Genomic DNA, 18,664 nt, shown 5'->3' with positions numbered 1-18,664 from the left:
TCATTTTTTTATTTATGTGACAGGTCCGGGTTACATATATATAAACTAGGGATGCACGGTATCGGCATCATCATCATCAGAAAGGCTTTAAAATAAAGTATCGTCATCAGCTTCAACTGACCAACAGCAGAGAAATAACACCTGCCAGGCTAAAAGTTTTTATGTTATTTTATTTTTATTTTTTACATAAAAAAGACGTAGCTTGTTACATGCAAGTTTGAGTAGTTTTCTTATTTACCAAAGCGAATGCGTACATTTTAAAAGCAGTGCGTTGTATACATGCTCCCGTCAGTGGGTCTTTACAATAAGAGAAGGCAAGTTGATGTCAAAGTGAACTTTTTTGCCAGTTCCTCTGCATGTGCAGGACATACAGAGAACTTGAAATGCCGTTTCTCATGGTCCTACAGTGCACAAAAAATCTAAAGAAACTATGTAAAAAAAATATGTGCAACAGCCAAAATTTTAAGCGAAATATCATCAAAAATCCAAATCATGCATCCTTAATACAAACACATTTGGCAGCTAAATTGATTGCACATCTAGTGAGAGAGGGAAGCTAAATTTTATGACAGATTCTACATTTTACACCAAACACTGGCTTCCGATGGTGAAACGTACAACCTCCCTCCTCTCCCTCCTCTTCTCTCACACCTACAGAGCTGCACAGATACCGACTCTCTCCCCAGAGTCCTGACATTGTCCTCTAAATTACCCCAATAATGAGATTACAGTGTTTCCCTCTCGTGAAAGGTGGGGGAGGCGGCGGGTCGGGGGTGAGGGCTGTGTGCGGGGAGGTGGGGTGTTGGATTCTGGGAGAAGGTGATAGCAGCGGTGGAAGAGCAGCTGAGAGGGGAGAGACAGTTCAAGATAAGGATCGCTGCTACAGAAATGCACTCTGGGCCGCTGTGAGTAATTGTTCTGTCCTCTGTAACATTAGCTGTCATGATAATGGAATATTCACAGAGATTGATACCCAAACTGGCTGCTCCGAAAGGGAGGATCATTTAAACAGCAGCACTGATCTTACAGTCCCTACCTGAGCCTGCACAAGCCACGCTTACAGTTTCCTCCTTTTCACCTCCCTACACGGACCTGAACAGACTGGAAGTACAGGGAGCAGAGGACAGAGTGGAAATGACTCAAACATGTGGGATTGTTTGGACACATATCTACATGTATACTGTACGTTATCCATTTGGTAAAGTTTGCTATTGTGACGGATGTTCCACCTTCATTGATTTTCACTTTTACACCTGTTGTTCTGTTCATTGAGACAAACAAAGTTAATGCTTTTTAGCTCTGGTCTTGTTTGTGTTAAAATCACTTTCCATGAACGAACCAAGAGGAGTTAATATGAAGCCATGCAGACTCACTCACTTTTTGGTGATGTCATCCTGCATCGTCAGCACCAACATGAGGACCCACGAGAGAAAATCTAACTCCAGTGACTGACAGCAGATCAACTATAATCATATTTATGCTCTCTGGTAGCTGATTATTGGTATTATTAGTGTTGTTAAGATGCAAATTGATCACATGTTATGAAAAATGACAAACAAGACAGACCACAGAAGCACAAACATTTCATTGATCACCATCATCAACCATGTTTGCAAATGATTTCCCTTTTCCACGTGGGCTTTCTGTACAGTTAACAAAAAGCAGATGGATCCATTATTAGCTTCCCTTTCTGAGAAGTTAAAAAATCACACATCTTCTATCAGTAAAATACTGTGAGTTGGTCAGTTTGCCTTCAGACCACAAACAAACTGCACCCACTTGAAAGTAGACAGAGATTATCTTTACTAAAATCTTGTCTTCTTGAGCAGGTAATTTGGTTCATACCACGCTTCACCTGACAGCTTTGGGCGAATCGACCTGAGTTGATTTTAATTGAACAAGAGTGAAGATTTATGGAGCAAAGATGGGAGGGAGGGGGGGCTTAAAGATGCACTCATCATGATTGTTATATTAATATAAGATCAAATTGGAATGTGAAAAGGGCTGCTTTGTTGGTGAACCCAAGAAGAAAAATGATCAGACTCCCTGTGAAAGGATGAAAATGTTTAATTTTTAGTGTCTTGTTTGGGTTTTACAGCTTCACTTTTTGCTTCACTGTCAGTTTGTAGAAACCTGAAAGAGTTAAAAGGAGATTTAATAATGGACCGAAAATTGGAAAATAACCTGAAGCACATCTTTAAATGAATGTCAAAATGATATGAGTGACTTTGCCACAGCTTGCCGAAAATTTAAAAACAAATATTCCGTTAATATTACAGAATGTGTTTGTCGTATTTGGGATTTTAAAGGTTTTTAGGTTCAACAAGCTACTATACATGTGTCTTAGTCCTGTGACTCCTGTGTGTCTCCTGCAGGTCCAACCAGCTGGAGGACAAAATCACTCTGATCAAAGGCCGCATAGAAGACATCAAGCTCCCCGTGGAGAAGGTGGACATCATCATCTCAGAGTGGATGGTCAGTACGTAGTTACACACATAGAAACATGCTGTAGCAGCTCAACAATGACAACTTTAACCCTATGAACCCGAAAACCCTCCCGCAGGTTTGAAAATAACATCTTTTTTTTTTTTTAATTGCTAAAATGACACAAAATTCAGATATTTCCTTAAAATCACTTTTTTTCTACATGCCTTGATTAAACATTTACAAAAAGTCAACAGTTTGCTCTAACCAAATTCTGTATAAAACTAAAATATTTGCACTCCTTGACACCACAGGGAAGTCATGACTGACTCAGCTGCAACCAACAGTTGCATGATAAAAATTCAGGGACTTTTCAGCTGAACTGCAGGTCGTGTTTACCCAGAGCAAACAGGAAACTAGTATGGAAACAAATGCAGGTAGTAAAATATCTATAGTATATAGAGCCACCACTTTTTCCAGTTTTGGTAACACCTGTGGGTCCTTCTGAACATAATTTACATGTTGGTTCCAGGTTTAAAAAAATAAAGCAAACAAAATTAGATAAATAATCGAAGAAATTCAACTTTACTTTTTTTTGTTTTGTTTTGTTTTGTTCTTTTTACGATTTATGGTTTTCTTGTGTTAAACTGCACAAACAATATTTTTGAGTTCTGTCTGCTTCTAGTCATGAGTGTGCTGTTTCCATAGAGGTGTAGGAAGTTATATCACAAAGAAAAATGAATCCACAGTGAGAAAATATGTAATGGGAGCCCAGAAACTACTCCGAGTTCAAAGAGTTAAATAATCCACTTGTTAAATTCAGTTTTATTAGGTCTTAACTGCTGCTCTGTGACGCCAAACTTACTACCAACAAACTCCAAGCATAGTGCATTGAGGATCCTTAATACACAGCAGGAAAAGCCAGATGTGGAGAGCACCGATCCGTGTCTTCTAAAATATGAGGAGTGGTTGAGCTCATTGATGGAGACGTGACACGCCAGATTATATTTAATTCATCATTTCTTCTCACTATGATTTTACTATTACTGGTCTTAGAATATATTTACAATTATTGCATCTTTTTTGGCCAATAAACTTGCTTTCGTGTGGTGTGATAATATCTTCCCACTTATTTTCCATCCAACACTAGAAGTCTTTGAATGCATAATACGGAGCTAAATTTCAGATTGGTCCTTTACCAGCCAATGCGCGTGGAGCATCCAAGGTACCGGCGGGAGTGACGCATGTTTTAAACATGGCTTAAACGGGGCCAAACTCGGCCATGAAGCTCCTCTGAATGCCTAACCAGGAAGAGCAGTCTTCCTTCCCCTTGATGGCCATTTATCAGGGAGATTCTCTGTGGCGATACAGGCGGGACGGCCAAAGTTGAACGCACCGCTGAAGTCATCCCTAATTCATGAGCATCCCGTATCTGTCCCCCCTCCGCCTCCCCCATCCATCGTGAAACCCCAGGGTCACGAGCAGGGGTCGCCAGCCAGAGCCTTCCCATCCTCTCGCCGGGGAAATTGAAATTCGGCGGCTGACGTGCCGGTGGAACGGTGAAGGATAGGGGGCGTAATCTCTGATGACACTGGCTCACAGAGCGCTAATAAATCTAAGAATTCTCCAGTCACTTCTCATCAGGGCAGCGGTGGCAGACATTTCTCAGAGTAGCTGGGACTTCAACGCTGCCCTCCAATCTGCCCGTGTGAAAAAAAGGAAAGATGACACTCGTAGTTGACAGGAGTAGCCTTTCTGGTCAGTGTAAATGGCTTGAGACTGTGGTCAGCTTTAATGGTCTTGTCTCACATCCAGGTTGTGTCTTATTATCTGACAAACTCCGCAGATGTCGTAGCTCCGGTCTGTAATTTTTAATTCTCATTTTTTTTTGCTTCAGTTACATTTTCATTGAGAGCATGTCATATAGATCACTGGTGCTGCGCTCTGAGGCTTTTTTTTTTGTTGTTACAGTTACATCTTTGGCTTTCTTGTTGAATTTTTCACACCATTGAATGTCTTAGTTTGCAAAAAAGGTCTTCCAAATATTTGATCTAATCCAATTTTTTCTCCAGATGCAGTCAGTGTAGCAATGTGAAAATAAAAAACAGATTCATTGTCATCCATTTTCTCTCAAAAATAGTTAGAAGTTATTTGAAGAGCTGCTGGCGACAGACTGCACACTCCAGCAAGACGACTAACTCTGTGGTATTGAATTGGATCGCGTTTGCTCACTTACTGATGGAAAAAAAGCCAATTGTTTTGTTCAAACAGTGAGCTTTAGTCTGACTGCTCTGTAGACAGGTGCTCCAGGTGTTCTTCTGTTGTATCTCTGATAAAATAACTGATATGCTGAGCATTTGTTGCCCCCAAATGTCTGAAATCTCCACAGTTAAATGACGGTTGCCATTAATATGGGAACAACAAATCGAAAAAAACAAAATTAATTACTTTTGTCTCACTCAGTTTATGCAGCTCCTTCCTGCGTTATATCCAAATTTCTTTCATCAACTGTAAGTCTGGCAAATCATGAAAACATAAACCACATGAAACTGGTGTATCTTTGTGGTTTTATTCATGGTTTACCGCCTTGATCACACATGGTTTTGCTACAAGCCTTTGTGTCGTCTGCTCAAAATGCTGGGAATCAGCCCACAACAGAGAATGGCCAAATTGGGTCAAAGCAGCGGCAGAGACGCACATGAGGGAATTCTGTAACTAAGAATAGATTAGCAACCAGCGTTTCTTTGGAACAGAGAAGCTGCACGCTTCATGTTCCTTCCTAAAGGAATGTAGGGTTGATTAAATAAAAAGGGACGAAGGGGAAAGATAACTGAATTGAAGGATCAGAAATAAAAACTGAGTACTTTTCACGGAGCTACACTTCAGCAGGTTTTGGTAGAAAGTAAGGTCTGTTGTCACCGAACAGTGTAATTAATCTAAAAAAAAAAAAAAGAAAGAAAAGGAAGACAAGCCCAACATTCATCTATCATCATGTTCACTGGCCTGGAAAGTCGTCTGTATTGAGTGGAAGGCATTCAATGAAAAATCTGTAGGACTTTGAAAACGTATTAATTTCAGAGCGAGTGTAAATGAATGCATCAGTGGTACGAGTGGTCAAAAAGTCCAAATGTAATCCTGTTTTATTATGAAATAACTAGAATTGTCAACTAAAGAATTTCATCTATGTATGCTTTCAGACACGGTTATATTTAAATACCTCACTGAGATGCTTAGACCTAGACCTATGTTAAACTCTTTTTCTTGTGTTTAAAGGAATGCAATGATTGATGATTATTTAACATCTGTGGTGTGTTCAATACAGTCTATCCCAAAGACTAAAGAAAAACAGGGAAAATGCTTGTCTACATCTATTAAAGAAGTCGTCCAACAATCTTCCATCGAAAATCAGGATCTCAGTGATAAATTAATAAAAATTTAACCAGCAAATTAACTTAAGTGACCAGCCTGTCTCATCCAACTCTTGACCAATCCAACTCTTAAGGCAGGAAATAAGTAAACCCCCCCAAAATGTGACAGTTGTATGTGAATTACAGTCTAGTTTTTGCAGCTGTCTTTACAGCTACTGATCTCTCTGTCATTGCAATAGATATTAAATAATATTATGTAATTGTGGAAACCTTTTGACTTCTATATTAATCACATTTTTGAATTTCCCTTCTGGGATAAATAAAGTATTTTTCATTTCATTCGTTCATTCATTTTCATAGGTGCTCTGTATTTGACAGTTACAAATTTTTATCATCTTTAAGTGTCATCTTAACCCAACGAAATGATATCAGAAACAACAGATGTCTAAAATAAGAGACCAGAGGGTTTAAAGCAATACTGTAATAGTGTGTCCGCAGTGTGTCATAAAAGCATTTTGGAGTATCGCATAAAAAAAAAAAGTTACCGACCCAATTTTACAAAAAAAGATTTTACGCTCACTTGAGGTAGTTTTAGACTGTTTGGAACAAGAGTTAATACACGCTGAGGGAAGCACCTTTTTTTGAATTCTAATGTAATAAACGTTTACCAATCAGCTGTTTATTTTGCCGCCATTGTCCCCCGACGGCATGAAACATGGTCAGTACCAGCTGACATTAAAGAATATTTACATCTTTCCCAATTTCAAAACAATTTTATAAGACTTCTCTCCATTTTTTTTCTCCTAAGACAGCTAAAGTTTTGTTAAGTTTCCTTTTTTTTAAAAATTTCACAACAGTGGCCTCTGTGGCCACAGATGGTAATTACAGGATTCTAGTGGAGTAAATCCTGCTGGCCTCGAAGTTCTGACAGTAAAAGGTACTGGAACGCAAACAGAATCATCATCTCAATACAAACCCGTAATCTTACTGTCCATAGCAAGAGGCAACGTAGTGTTACAAGTGCTACACAACTTTGGCACCACCTTCCCAACATCAGGATGCTGAATCATCAACAGCAATTAAGAAAAATGTAATTCCCCACACCAAGTTTACCAGTATATAGTAAAAGCCAGTATTATCACTTATTTTACCAGTTGAATAAACAGTGCTGTTGCTTCCCATTGAGATGTATAGTAAGAGACTGAACCTCTGTTGAGAAGGGCTGCAGAAGCAAAGTAAAACAACATAAAACAAGCCGGATGATGTTACTTACACGTCCAAAAGCAAGAAGACCAGCTCAGCATAAGTCTTGCAGTCGAGTCACGCCACATATGTTTAACCAAATCTGAAAAAGGCTCCTATCTGACTCCTCTCAGTCATATTCTATCATAGATGTTCAGTTGGTGCAGTTTTGCTGTGGAAATTATGATACATCCCATGATAGTGATGCTCAAAGTTGGTTTTACTAAAAATTGTGCTGAACAGAAATACAATTTTGGCTTTAGATTGGATTTGGTGTGAATGTAAAATTGATTTGGTTGCAGATTTTAACAGATCTAACGTGTGTTTTTCTTTTGTGAAAATTTCATGTCCATGTCGTGTACTTCTGAAACTATGAGGGCTGAAAAATGCAGATAAAAATTCTCAAAATGAAACGCAGGAAATTTCAGTTTGCTGTTCTCACTGTTATAAGTTAATGAAACATCAGTAGGATCTTCAAGCTTGTTTAAAGTTGAAATTGTCATAAAATGATGCTTTAAGAAAGAGTGTTGCTTGAACTACTCCATCAAATTGTAGCTTTATACTAATAATCTTGTACATTTTATCAGGAAATATTAAGTTGATTAACCTGCAATTAAGCCCACAGAGAAACAAAGGATGGTATCGCTGCAGTCCAGCTCTCGGAGTTGTTGGGCCGAGCAGACGGACCGTGGTTCCAGGGCTAATAATAGACAGAGATGGGTGATGAATGTAGTGCATCTGTGGTGGTGGAGGAGGTGGAGAAGGGGGCAAATGAGTGTCTGTCTGCCGTGGCAGCGTTTGAGAGACTGCCTTCAGCAGCACCACTGTCATTTCATAACTCACAACATTGATCGGTCCTCTTTCTCAGCACGCCAAAACACAAACAGTCCGGAGCAGATAAGAGACTTGGAGAGCTGATGGGGAGGAGGAGAGCCGAGTTACCCAGAGGCTAAGTAAAGATTGTCACTCCGAGATCAATCACAGAAGATGGGCCCACTAGCTTGATAGTGTTTAATGGCACCGACATACAAATACGGACTCTCGAGTAAACAGTCAGAGGAGAGTTGGCTTTAAGGACGTTATTTTTCTTACTAATGCTAATGACGAGCAGGACAATGACTTTGTTCTTTGATCTGCATTCATGGGAGAAATCCACCCTGAATGCAACATGGATGCAATCATCTAACAGTTTAATTTTATAACTACTTAAGATTCAGTTTAATTGTAATAATGTAAACGTGAAATGTTTCAGCAGTGCGTTCTACGTAAGTCCTCACACTCGTTTAATTAGCTTCATTGCGAGTTGATGCATGTTGTTTCACTGGTAAATGTATTTTCGAGCTTCCAACTCTTGAAGAAAGCTGCAGTTTTTACCTTATTTGTTACCTAAACAGGCACATTCTGCTTTCCAGGGTGCACTACAAGCCTCAATTAACCTTCCCTAAATAGTGTAACCCTACACGATGTGGCCAATTTGTGTTGCACTCAAGTGTCCCTTGTTGATGCCTGCCACTCAAACCATCACAAGTTTAGCAACTATTTGGGAAGGAAATCCAGCTACTACACTCTTAGAAGCAGAATAAAAGATAAAGAGATGCTCTGTGCTGCCGTGTTTTGACATGAGGTTGTTTGCATTGAATTTTCATGACTTGGATTATGTACGTACCATTTAGAAAAAGGCTGTTTTCCTTTCATAGCCTTTCTCTTATGTCCACATTGTGAAATGTGTTGGGCAACATGTTGTATCCAGTTGAGGCAAGTCTTTCCAAGTCAGTCGATCCTAAGATGTGTTAGAAACCAAAAATCTTTATATTCGAGGACCACACTGAAAGCCCAAATGAAAAGCCAGCTGTTATAGATCGGGTGGGACACAGTATCATTTTTTGGAAAAAAATTAGAATAACGTCACACATGTATAGACGGTTTCTCCAGTAAGACATTCTTAGTGTTGCACTTGGATGCATACGTGAAAAGTGCCACGAATAGTTGTGCAGCAGATGGAAAAAGATCAGAGATTGACTGGTACCTTCCTCACTGCAGAATTAAACCATAAGAGGCTCCTGGAGTCGAAACCAGATACTAAAACTAATCTACAATACGAACGTGTTTAATCTACGACAACGGTGTCGAGTGTGAGCAAATATTAAACATTCAATATTAAAAAAAACAAACACTGAAAGCCCTATATTCAGCTTTAATAATGATAAAAATAATTAATGAATTAGCATATAATGAAGTAATCTAGCAATGAATGACACGACCTCTGCAGTCATGTGCTGTTATTATATCACATTCAATGTCTAAGGCTACATAACCTCCTATAGTAATATATATTATAGAAACTGTTTGAGCTGCTGCCATCAGGAGCATTAAAGGAAGAACCTCCAGAACCATCAACAGCTTCGTGCCACAAGCTGTCAGAATGCTGAACTGCTGATCCAGATATGCAAACACTTCTTTATTTAAATTGCTTTAAGTTATTGGATTCTGAGGAAACGCTCTCTCATCTAGCCTGTACTACTGTGTATGTACAGCAAAATGACAATAAACTTGATTTTATTTTATTTAAATTACAGGACCCCTGTTGTCACATGCTTTAATGTATAGCAGTTCCAAATACCGGCGTTCTTGATAACTAGTAATCAGTATTGGTATCGATCCATCATATACTGTATCCATCGATCCCTCGTCTGAGTCTGAATTACCATTAGAGTTGCACTGAACACACTCTGACAATACAGAAAACTATTATAAAACTGTGCTGACTTTCCCTTCAAACATATATGTAGTGTTTTACTGTGGATGCTGAGCCTGTATGATATATTGTCTTTTTGATAACTGTTTGTGTACAGAGCTGATAGCCAGTTTTATTTTGCTATGTGTTAACTCACCTTGGAGATGCTCTCCCAGAATGTGAAACTGGTCCCGAGCAGCAGTGAATGTTCAGCCTGTTTCATTAACATATGAAAAGAACCCTGAACAAGGAAAGTGTCAGGGACTCCGTTAAACTCCTCTGCTGATATTTTACCTTGAGGTAAACGTAGTTTGACTACAAAACAGCATCACTGGCCCACATACACACAAAACACACACAGAGTCCGAATCATTGTGTGTGGTCGAGGTGTGAAGTCAAATTAATGGCAGCCCTTCCTCTTTAGCCTCATTATCAGTGCTGGGAGCCTCACCTGCCTGAGAAAAGGGTGGTAGTCATCAGTCATCCTGTCCTTCAGTCTGACTGACTGTCAGTCACAAGCACACACACATATACACCTACACAACAAAAACACAAACACACACTGGCAGAGACTCAGATGCAGCAAAATAGATGCGCACACACACACACAGAAGCAGTGCCACAGGTGTGTCCATGTTCTAATGAGGATTTATTGGCTGCACTTACTTCTCCAAGACCTTCAAACACTTTAGGAAGTGGTTCTCGGCCAGCTGCCTGTACGACCAAACTTCTGATGCATGTAAACCATCCCAGTCCTTGTTCCTTGGCGGCTTTTGTTGTGTTGTGGTGATTTCTAGTCCAGGTAAATTTAAATGCACAATGTAAGAATAATAGTTTCAATTTTTTATATATATTTTTATTACTAAAACAATACTCATTGATTTTATTTTTTATAGAAGCAGATGAGTTTAAACAAGATTTTCACCCAGATTTAATGTACACACCTATCTAACCCTAAATAGGCTGATTGACCGTGTTCCAGTTGAGGTAAATATAGCTGAGATGCTGTAAAAGTTACAAACTGCAAACGAGAGGCTCACGCATAGACTGAAAAATCCATTTTTATTGTGTTTTGTGGTTGTTATACCACAACATATGAGTCAGCCATGAGGAAAGAACACCAAATGTTCTGCTGGTGGCTGCAAGAGTGAACACAAGAGTCTTTGTGCACCCCCAGCATTTGAGGAAATGAGGACTTAGTGAACTACTTTTATTTTTGAAAGCTATGTACCCACATTATCAGCAGTATTTAGTATTAGCACATTTTGCAGCTAATGTGACTAACCATTAGCTTTAATTGTACTGAGCTGATCTGCACTGTTGCTGCAGAGTTGAGATCAGCATCCATTTAAAGCCGCAGACACTGAAACAGTCAGTTTAAAAAACGACTAGAACCAGGACTTATACAGTCGTGGTGAAAAGAACCATCTTGGTAGTGTTCGGCCTTAAAAAAATGCACATTGAAACTTAATTTGTGCAAAAGGGGCACAATATGAAAGCTTTAATTGAGGCGCCCTCATTTTGCACCTGCTATTGCTAACTTCAGACTTTGCCAGGGAAATGTGTAATTAGATGAGTTTAGATTTTTCTATCAAGTTTTGCTATTAAGTGCTTTTTATTTGTTTTGTTCTAACTCATTTCCCGCCTACATATACTGTCATAGTTAAAAATCTGTTTCCTCCTGCAGCACACAGATTTGCAAACCATTTTTATTCATTTTTGTCATTTTGTTTTTGTAAACTGGTCAGTCTACAACAAGTCAGATAGATGCTTGTGTTGCAAATTATTACACCACTACTGTTTGTACTATTTTTCTGCCTTTGCACCTAGTGAGGCATAAGCACAGGGCCACATAGGCAGTCATTTACTGTGAGCAGGTTGGTCTATAAAAACCCGCAGTGTAATTCAATCTAATCATATATCCTGCATGTATCCAAAATGCAATGGTGCATTTCTCAAATCAGGTAAAACATTCAGAGGAAAAGAGTTGACAGGTTTGCTGCGTACACTGCTACATGCAGAACATGGACGTGACGAGCTGATGTATCTGTGAAACAGACATCCTCATAAACCCGAACCCATCATCCTGTATCGCTCCGTTGACATTGTTTTTGTGGAGAGAAATTGCCTCTTTGTTCCCTTGAAAAGATGAATTTAACAACGGCCTGTGAATGCTTGGACAAGTGCGCCGCCAAATACAAGTTTATTAGGATTTTTATAGTGTGTGAGTGAATTCGCAGCTATAACTCTTTATTTTACAAACGCAAAGGTCCACAAAGGCAAACATTAATTTGTTTTTATGCTGCTGCTGCCTGAGACTTTGACCTTAAAACCAAGTCAGATTTCATAGGTGCCTTTCTAAAAATCTAAAGTTCCTTTTTGGGAAATGATGCTGTGTCTGCATTTAGAGATCGGATCATCTCCTCTCCAGCTTTGCACTGCATAGTCAAACACGGGCATTTTCCATGTCTTAAAAGTCATGCACAGACTTAACTAAAATGTTTTAGTGACTGTGGATGTTCTCTGACCGTCTCCTTGAAACCTTTTTAATTGATTTCAGTTTCTAATAACCTTGTAGCTAAACTGCAAATTACTTTGTTACATCGTCTTTCCTCTCCATCGCTCATTTGCATGTGTTGAAATGGAAATTATGCTGATACGGGAACCTGTACAATGTACACTCACCATGCAGTAACAGTAAAATCTATTACAGGGATGTGCGTGATGTGTTTATGCTAATTTGGTACCATCTGACCATAGACTAGTATAGAAGAGGCTTGTTGACGTCGAGGTTCTGCCTTCGGTGTTCGCTGAAGCGTGGAGCTGTTCCCCCACAAACACGCCCATCCAGAAGCACACACACTCATGCATGCACACCATCTCCTTTATTTTGCCTTGGCCCTCCTGGGACTGGAAGTGATGATGATCTGCAGTAATTGAGGAAGACGTGTGTTGAATGCAGAAGCAGAGAGGAGGTACTGGAGGGCGGAGGAAAGTGTAAACTGCTGATGCAGATTCTGTACCAAAATGCCTCTTGGTACCTATAATTGACAGCAAGTCAGACTCCCATGGGTTGATAGACATGAAAATCTCTAGATTGTAGTGCACCAAGTCTTTTTTTTTTCTCCCCTCTCTGCCTCTAGCAACTAAAGACAGCAACGCATTGCAATAGTAATTGCTAAAGTTTACTCTATAAAGAATACTCAGGCTTAAGAGATGATAAAAACTCAGCGCAATGGCTAAAATTCTTGTTAAAAGTAACACAGATATAAAAGTGGATTTTCCAGTTTTCTCCTTTGTATGTGTGTGTATGGGTGCATGTGTAGATGTGTATGTGAGTGTTAGGCCACTCAGGGGAATGTGTTTTATATGCTAATTTTGTTAATGTGTATAAGCTGCTCCAGCCCATTCTCATTAGGTTTTCATTAGTCTCCTTTTATGGAAATGCACAGTGACTATAGTGCCGAGCATCGCACCATCCTGCCCGGCTGTGTGACGGTAAAGGGAGCCGTTTCCTCCGCCCGTCTCCGTCACCGAGCCCTGTAGACAGATGGATCGATCTATGGAAATGTTATCAAAAAAAGTTTGCAAATCAGCCCGGTGTTGAGATTTAATCTTGTTTTTCTTAACACAAGTGACTAAAGATAAAGTGAAGTGGAAAAAAAGGAAAGTGAGGGCGATTAAGCCCTCTGTGTTTTTTTTAATGTAGTCTTCACCTGACAGTTTTCAACAACTTGTACTCTCAACTGTACTCTGATTCACTGGTACTGATCAAACAACATGTCAGCGACAGCAGATGCATCAAGATACAATCAAAGTACTCTGTTGGTGCAGCGATACAGCGCTCCCAGCGCCTCTTCAATGCTTCTAACGCTCTCTAGAAGTCTCGCGATATCCGTATGTATGTATGTTAAGCACCCTCTGTGGTGGACATCTAATTTCCTGTGTCAAAACTGAGATCCTTCAGCTTGAGCAACTTGTATTTTTTGCAAGAATTCACAGGAACCAAAAAATAATGAGCAGGATGATAGAGAGTGAGTGGATTGAGCCATTTGTGGTCAAGGAACCCATGTTGAGCTTTGTGCACATGAACCATCCTGAAACTTTTTGATCACATCTCATATAGACTAATGTAGAGGATAGGACTTAGCCTGCAAAGGAAAATTTTGAAATTGTTGTTTTGTATTTTTGATTTGAACACGATATTAATTCCATCCGTGTCCAATACAACGGTAACAATGGCCTTTATAGTCTACCTTTGTAATAAACTGCAAGCAGTAGGAAACAACAAAAATCGATTCCTTTGCAAAACGTTCAGAGGTGATGCATGTGTATTTGAAACGTGTATAAATATGAAATGTTAGAGTTGCAGTTAGTTGTGTAGTTAGCAAATGCATTGGAGCCATTTACCAACAACAGCTGGGTCCAGGGACTGAACGCAGCATCTCAGAAGTTCTTGTGACACTGCTGCCTCTGCATGACTTTATAACTCTGAGCAAAACCCAGCTGACTCTTGTATTAGTGGTTAGCTTGTTAGCTGAATTTGACTTATTGCAACACTGTTCATAGAAGTTATAGTGTAGCAAGCCCAGATATTTACTCGTAAGCCTTTTTCAGACATACCATATGTAACATTGGTGTTAAAGAGATGCCATTCTGTTTTTCTGACATATAATTGTATGATGATGTTTTTTGCTGATTCATTCAGACTTACCCCTGATAGTGACAGAGACAGCCCCGATATTTGACATGTGGGTGAAGTTACAGTATGTCAAGGTTCAAGGAGCAACTACTTATCCCAAGACGAAAGCTGAAGTAAGAGCAAGCTTAGCAAACTGTTCGAACGCTGTGGATAACTAGAAATCAGTAACAGCAAACACAGTCAATGCTTGACAACCACCCTATTTTAACCGTTACAATAATGCTACCACAAAGACAATATAACTCACCCGTGCTCATTTTTTACTTGTTCCTTTGTGACACCATTTAATCTATGTGCTCGTCCATTAACGTGACGGCATGTGGTTCGAACTTGTGCCGTGTTGTGACATGTAGCCAACATGCTCAGATGTTGTCAGATTAATTTAAACGAGTGCACGTCTGAATGAGACTTCAGGTTATGTCCATCGCCAAATTATTGGTTTTTCTCCCAAGAAGATTGGACACTGCACATTGTCGTCCACGACTGTGTCGTCACTCATGCAGGAAATTGACGCAGCGATAGATCTTCTCTCACTCTCCTCTTGTTCTCTTTCAACCTGTAAAGCATCAGACAGACTGAGTGAATATAGGCGCGACTACTAGAGTCCAAAATGTGCGATAAATTTAACAAAAATCACGACACGTCTTCATGCTGTCCTGCAGCATTTTTAAAAATGTGGACATTTTAATTAAGACTTAACTGCTCACGATTAAAATATCAACGCGGGCTGACCTTTGTCTTGTTAAAATTCAAACTTTCTGGCACACCTCTGCTGTTCTACTAGACAGCAGGTGTGAATGAGACGACGTGCACTGATTGGCTACAACCGCCTAAGCTGCTACATGATGGAGGGTAGATTAAACTTCAGGGATGACACCTTCTTACTGATGGCTCAGGACTCCCTGCATCACTCAGGAGCGACAGCGTGCTCAGGGACGGCTTGTTATTGTTGATTTTTCATTTCGCACTTTAAGTTTTCTTGTCAGAGATAATCAGACTCAGACGAACTTCATTAGCGATGCTTCAGCTCCGGCCCTCTGCGCGTCCCGGTCACAGAAGTGGATCTGTGTTTCCGTGTATCTGATAATTAACACTGCAGATGTGTAAATTAAGAAGGTGGGGAGGGGGGGTCGTCCAGGCTGATGGGAAAGTACTGAAGGCAGCAGGGAGGGGGGAGGACAGTAATCCTGTTGATGACAAAAGTAAGGTGTGACTCTGCTTTCAGGCATCTCTCTCCCTCTCTTCCTCTCTCTCTCTCTTATATCCTCTTTCCTTCAAGTGAAGCAGTGTCCCGTGAAATTGGGCTCTAAATTACGAGACTGGTGTACTCTGTGTGAGGGTTTTAAAAACGACCCGCTCTGCCGCTAAGGACATCGAGTGGACCACAGCAGTCAGCAGCAGGCGGCTCGCGGGGCCTGACTTTGGTTTCGAGACCGGTCCGGTGTTGATAAGCGCCCACAATGTTTCCCTTTATCACCTTGCGGAGGATGAGACGGTTATATCGGCCTCATCGCTGTCATCATTATCAGCTCGGGCCCGTGACAGAGATGGTGACGATTTTGGAGTCAGAGTTATAAATCAGAGCCGTTTCCCCTGTTTGTCTTGCTCTCCTCTACCTCCCCCCAATAAAAGATTGTCTTTATTTGAATAATAAGGCGCTTATCTCGGTGAGTTACTTTTCTGCCGGCCGCTACATTCCCTCAATATCTCTCCGTCTACCTCTTCCCCCTCTCTGCTTTGTCTTTAATCATACAGCCTCCCCTCATTCAGTTTTTATCTGCTGTCCTGGCCCTCACCTCTCCTTGTCCCTCTTTCCCTCCACTGAAGAGAAAGTACAGATATTGGATTCTTAAATATAACTCAGGCCATCTTTTTTTTTCTTTTCTCCATCATACTGATGAGTTTGCACTACAAATTTCATCAACTGTGTCACCGTAGAGCTGTATGCATCTCGCTTGAATGGGTCCGGCTCTGCAGTATAGTGCTAGTGAGCCATTTCCGAGATATTAAACTTCCCTGAAGTTGAAAATGGCACTTGTAAAATCTCTGTGTTGTCTTATTAATTTCATGTTTTCTCCAGCAAAGGTCGGTCCTTCTTGTATTATGGTTCCAGTGTGAAGAAACCCATCAAGAAATGGCAGGAGTTCAAACCCAGACATTCAGTTCTTCATAGATTTATAGTGAGCAAATTCATCTTTGTGATGGAAAAGTATGCGGTTGTGTTTTTAATACGCCTCTCCTTGAGCCCCGGTGTTGATCCTAAAATACAAATCTGAAAGCAATGCTGGTTATTTTCACTCCTGAAGGAGTCCGTCACTGTTGTCGCAGCTTTGAAAGGACTGATCCGGGTCATCAGTTACAGTAGAACGTGCATGTACCTCCTTGTCCCAGATGGAAATATGCCCTCCCATATGTTTGAACCCGCCCCAAATGTTGCGCTCGCTAGTAACGTATTGAAGGGGCCAGCGTTGCAGCCGATTGGCCGATCCTCTGCTCGGAGGGGTGTCGGGCAGAAAAAGCCATTTGTCAGCAGTATCTGCCACTCAGGCCGAAGCCAACAAGATGTGGACAAAACTCAATTTCAGCATTAATGGAATAATACCACGGTTAATGTGCCGTCTACTGGAGCAGAACACGAGGTCAGCTCAGGGTCAAACCTTTGGATGCTGGCTGGGTGGGGGAACCACGTGGGCAGAGTCACAGTCATGGCTAATTCAGGCGTCCACGGTGGTGATGTTGAATTAAAAATAATTGAATTGTCCAGCAGCTCTGTAGCGTTATTACGTGTCCCAAACTGTTAAAGATACAAGATGATACAAGTTTAGTTTCAGTAGATATCATTAATTGCTGATCATTTTTAATAAGGACCTACAGAACATTTTTTTGTTTATAACGTAAACACTTTTGCCTATTTATCAAAGAACACAGTTAGGTATTTCATTTTAATTGGGATTTGTTCATGCAACTTTTGTGCTTTCATGATGGTGAAACTATTGAATAATTTTCTTCTTGCTGCTCATGAAGCGTCAATCATCTGCACATACCGCTAATGTTTTACTGCCGTACATTTGTCTTCAATTCTAAACTATGTCAATAAGATCTTGGGATTTTAATGTGTATTTCTTTCCTTCCAGGGTTACTTCCTGCTGTTTGAATCCATGCTGGACTCTGTCCTGTATGCCAGAGACCTCTACTTGGCTGACGGTGGCTCAGGTAGGTCACTATTCTTGAGGTGGCGCAATCCCTCATAACATCAAAGTCTGCGTCTTTATCAGCTAAAGCGACCTTCAGACTGATGTGTTTTCAATATGTTCTTCAGAAATGTCTCAATTTCTTCTAATGAGAGTTTTCTCTACACACATGCATGTGAATGGCCCAAGAATGTTTTATTACTTTAAATGCCATTTTACGTACCACTGGGGTCATGCAGTGTGATTCTCAGACCACGTCATCTGTCAGCAGGGAAAATCTGTTCATGTTCAGTCCTGTGTGTTTTTCAAATACTTTAGGGAATGACTGGAATAGTTTCCCTGTATTTCTCACTGAGTATGTCCACATGAAGGTTTTGTTTCCCCTTTAAAGCTACTACTGGAGGGTTCAACCGTCTAATCAGAGCAGTTCTCAGAGGTGGCTATGAGGGGAACAATTCAAACAGTAGCTCACCTCAACCTGACACACTTCTGGTTTAAGCAACAACGTGTCTCCTGTGTGGCCGGCCTAAATGTAAAGGGAAAACACACACATTAGCTGACTTTGGGTTCTGTTCTTTCTCTTTTCCTCTCAGTAACAACTTAGCTCCACCACGGCAATGTTGGTTTGACAAAAAAAAAAAGAGATGCTTTTGATGAGATATGTGGTGCAAAAAGACTTGACACATAAGGAAAGACCTTTCTCCTGGGTCATCCCATCCCTGTCACAGAGCAGATTTAATGACTTGTGCCAAATGTGACCCAGCTGAGGAACGGTTCCACCACACTGCCTTTAGTGGCTCCTTGGGACACCAGAGAAGGGTCGCACTCAGAGGGACAGCAAGAGTGACGGGGCCTATAGAGACGGATCGGTTAGCAAGGGAGATGGGACAGGCCAAAGTGTGACCCGAGCGAGGCGAAAAAGATGCAGGTCAGGGGAAAGCGTATGGTGCGTCATGAGCCTTTAGCCCAACACGGGCTGATCTCACTGGATCTGATGCACACC

At 40.6% G+C, this 18,664-nt stretch overlaps 1 protein-coding gene across 1 annotated transcript in view; it reads left to right on the top strand.

The window, feature by feature from the left end:
• The window catches only part of LOC103376192 (protein arginine N-methyltransferase 3-like), a gene marked incomplete at its 3' end in the record, with an annotated part of 30,470 nt that extends 12,787 nt beyond the window's left edge, over window positions 1–17,683 (top strand). The window contains exons 10-11 of the mRNA XM_008306562.1: window positions 2,376–2,475; window positions 17,605–17,683. Of these exons, the coding sequence (XP_008304784.1) occupies window positions 2,376–2,475; window positions 17,605–17,683 (179 nt within the window). The remainder of the gene's footprint in view (window positions 1–2,375; window positions 2,476–17,604) is intronic.
• Between the last annotated feature and the right edge of the window lie 981 nt (window positions 17,684–18,664).

The sequence above is a fragment of the Stegastes partitus genome, unplaced genomic scaffold, assembly GCF_000690725.1.
Source record: "Stegastes partitus isolate 25-593 unplaced genomic scaffold, Stegastes_partitus-1.0.2 Scaffold3702, whole genome shotgun sequence".
NCBI classification, from domain to species: domain Eukaryota; kingdom Metazoa; phylum Chordata; class Actinopteri; family Pomacentridae; genus Stegastes; species Stegastes partitus.
The sequence above is the reverse complement of the archived record's forward strand: the minus strand, read 5'-3'. Positions and strand labels throughout refer to the sequence as shown.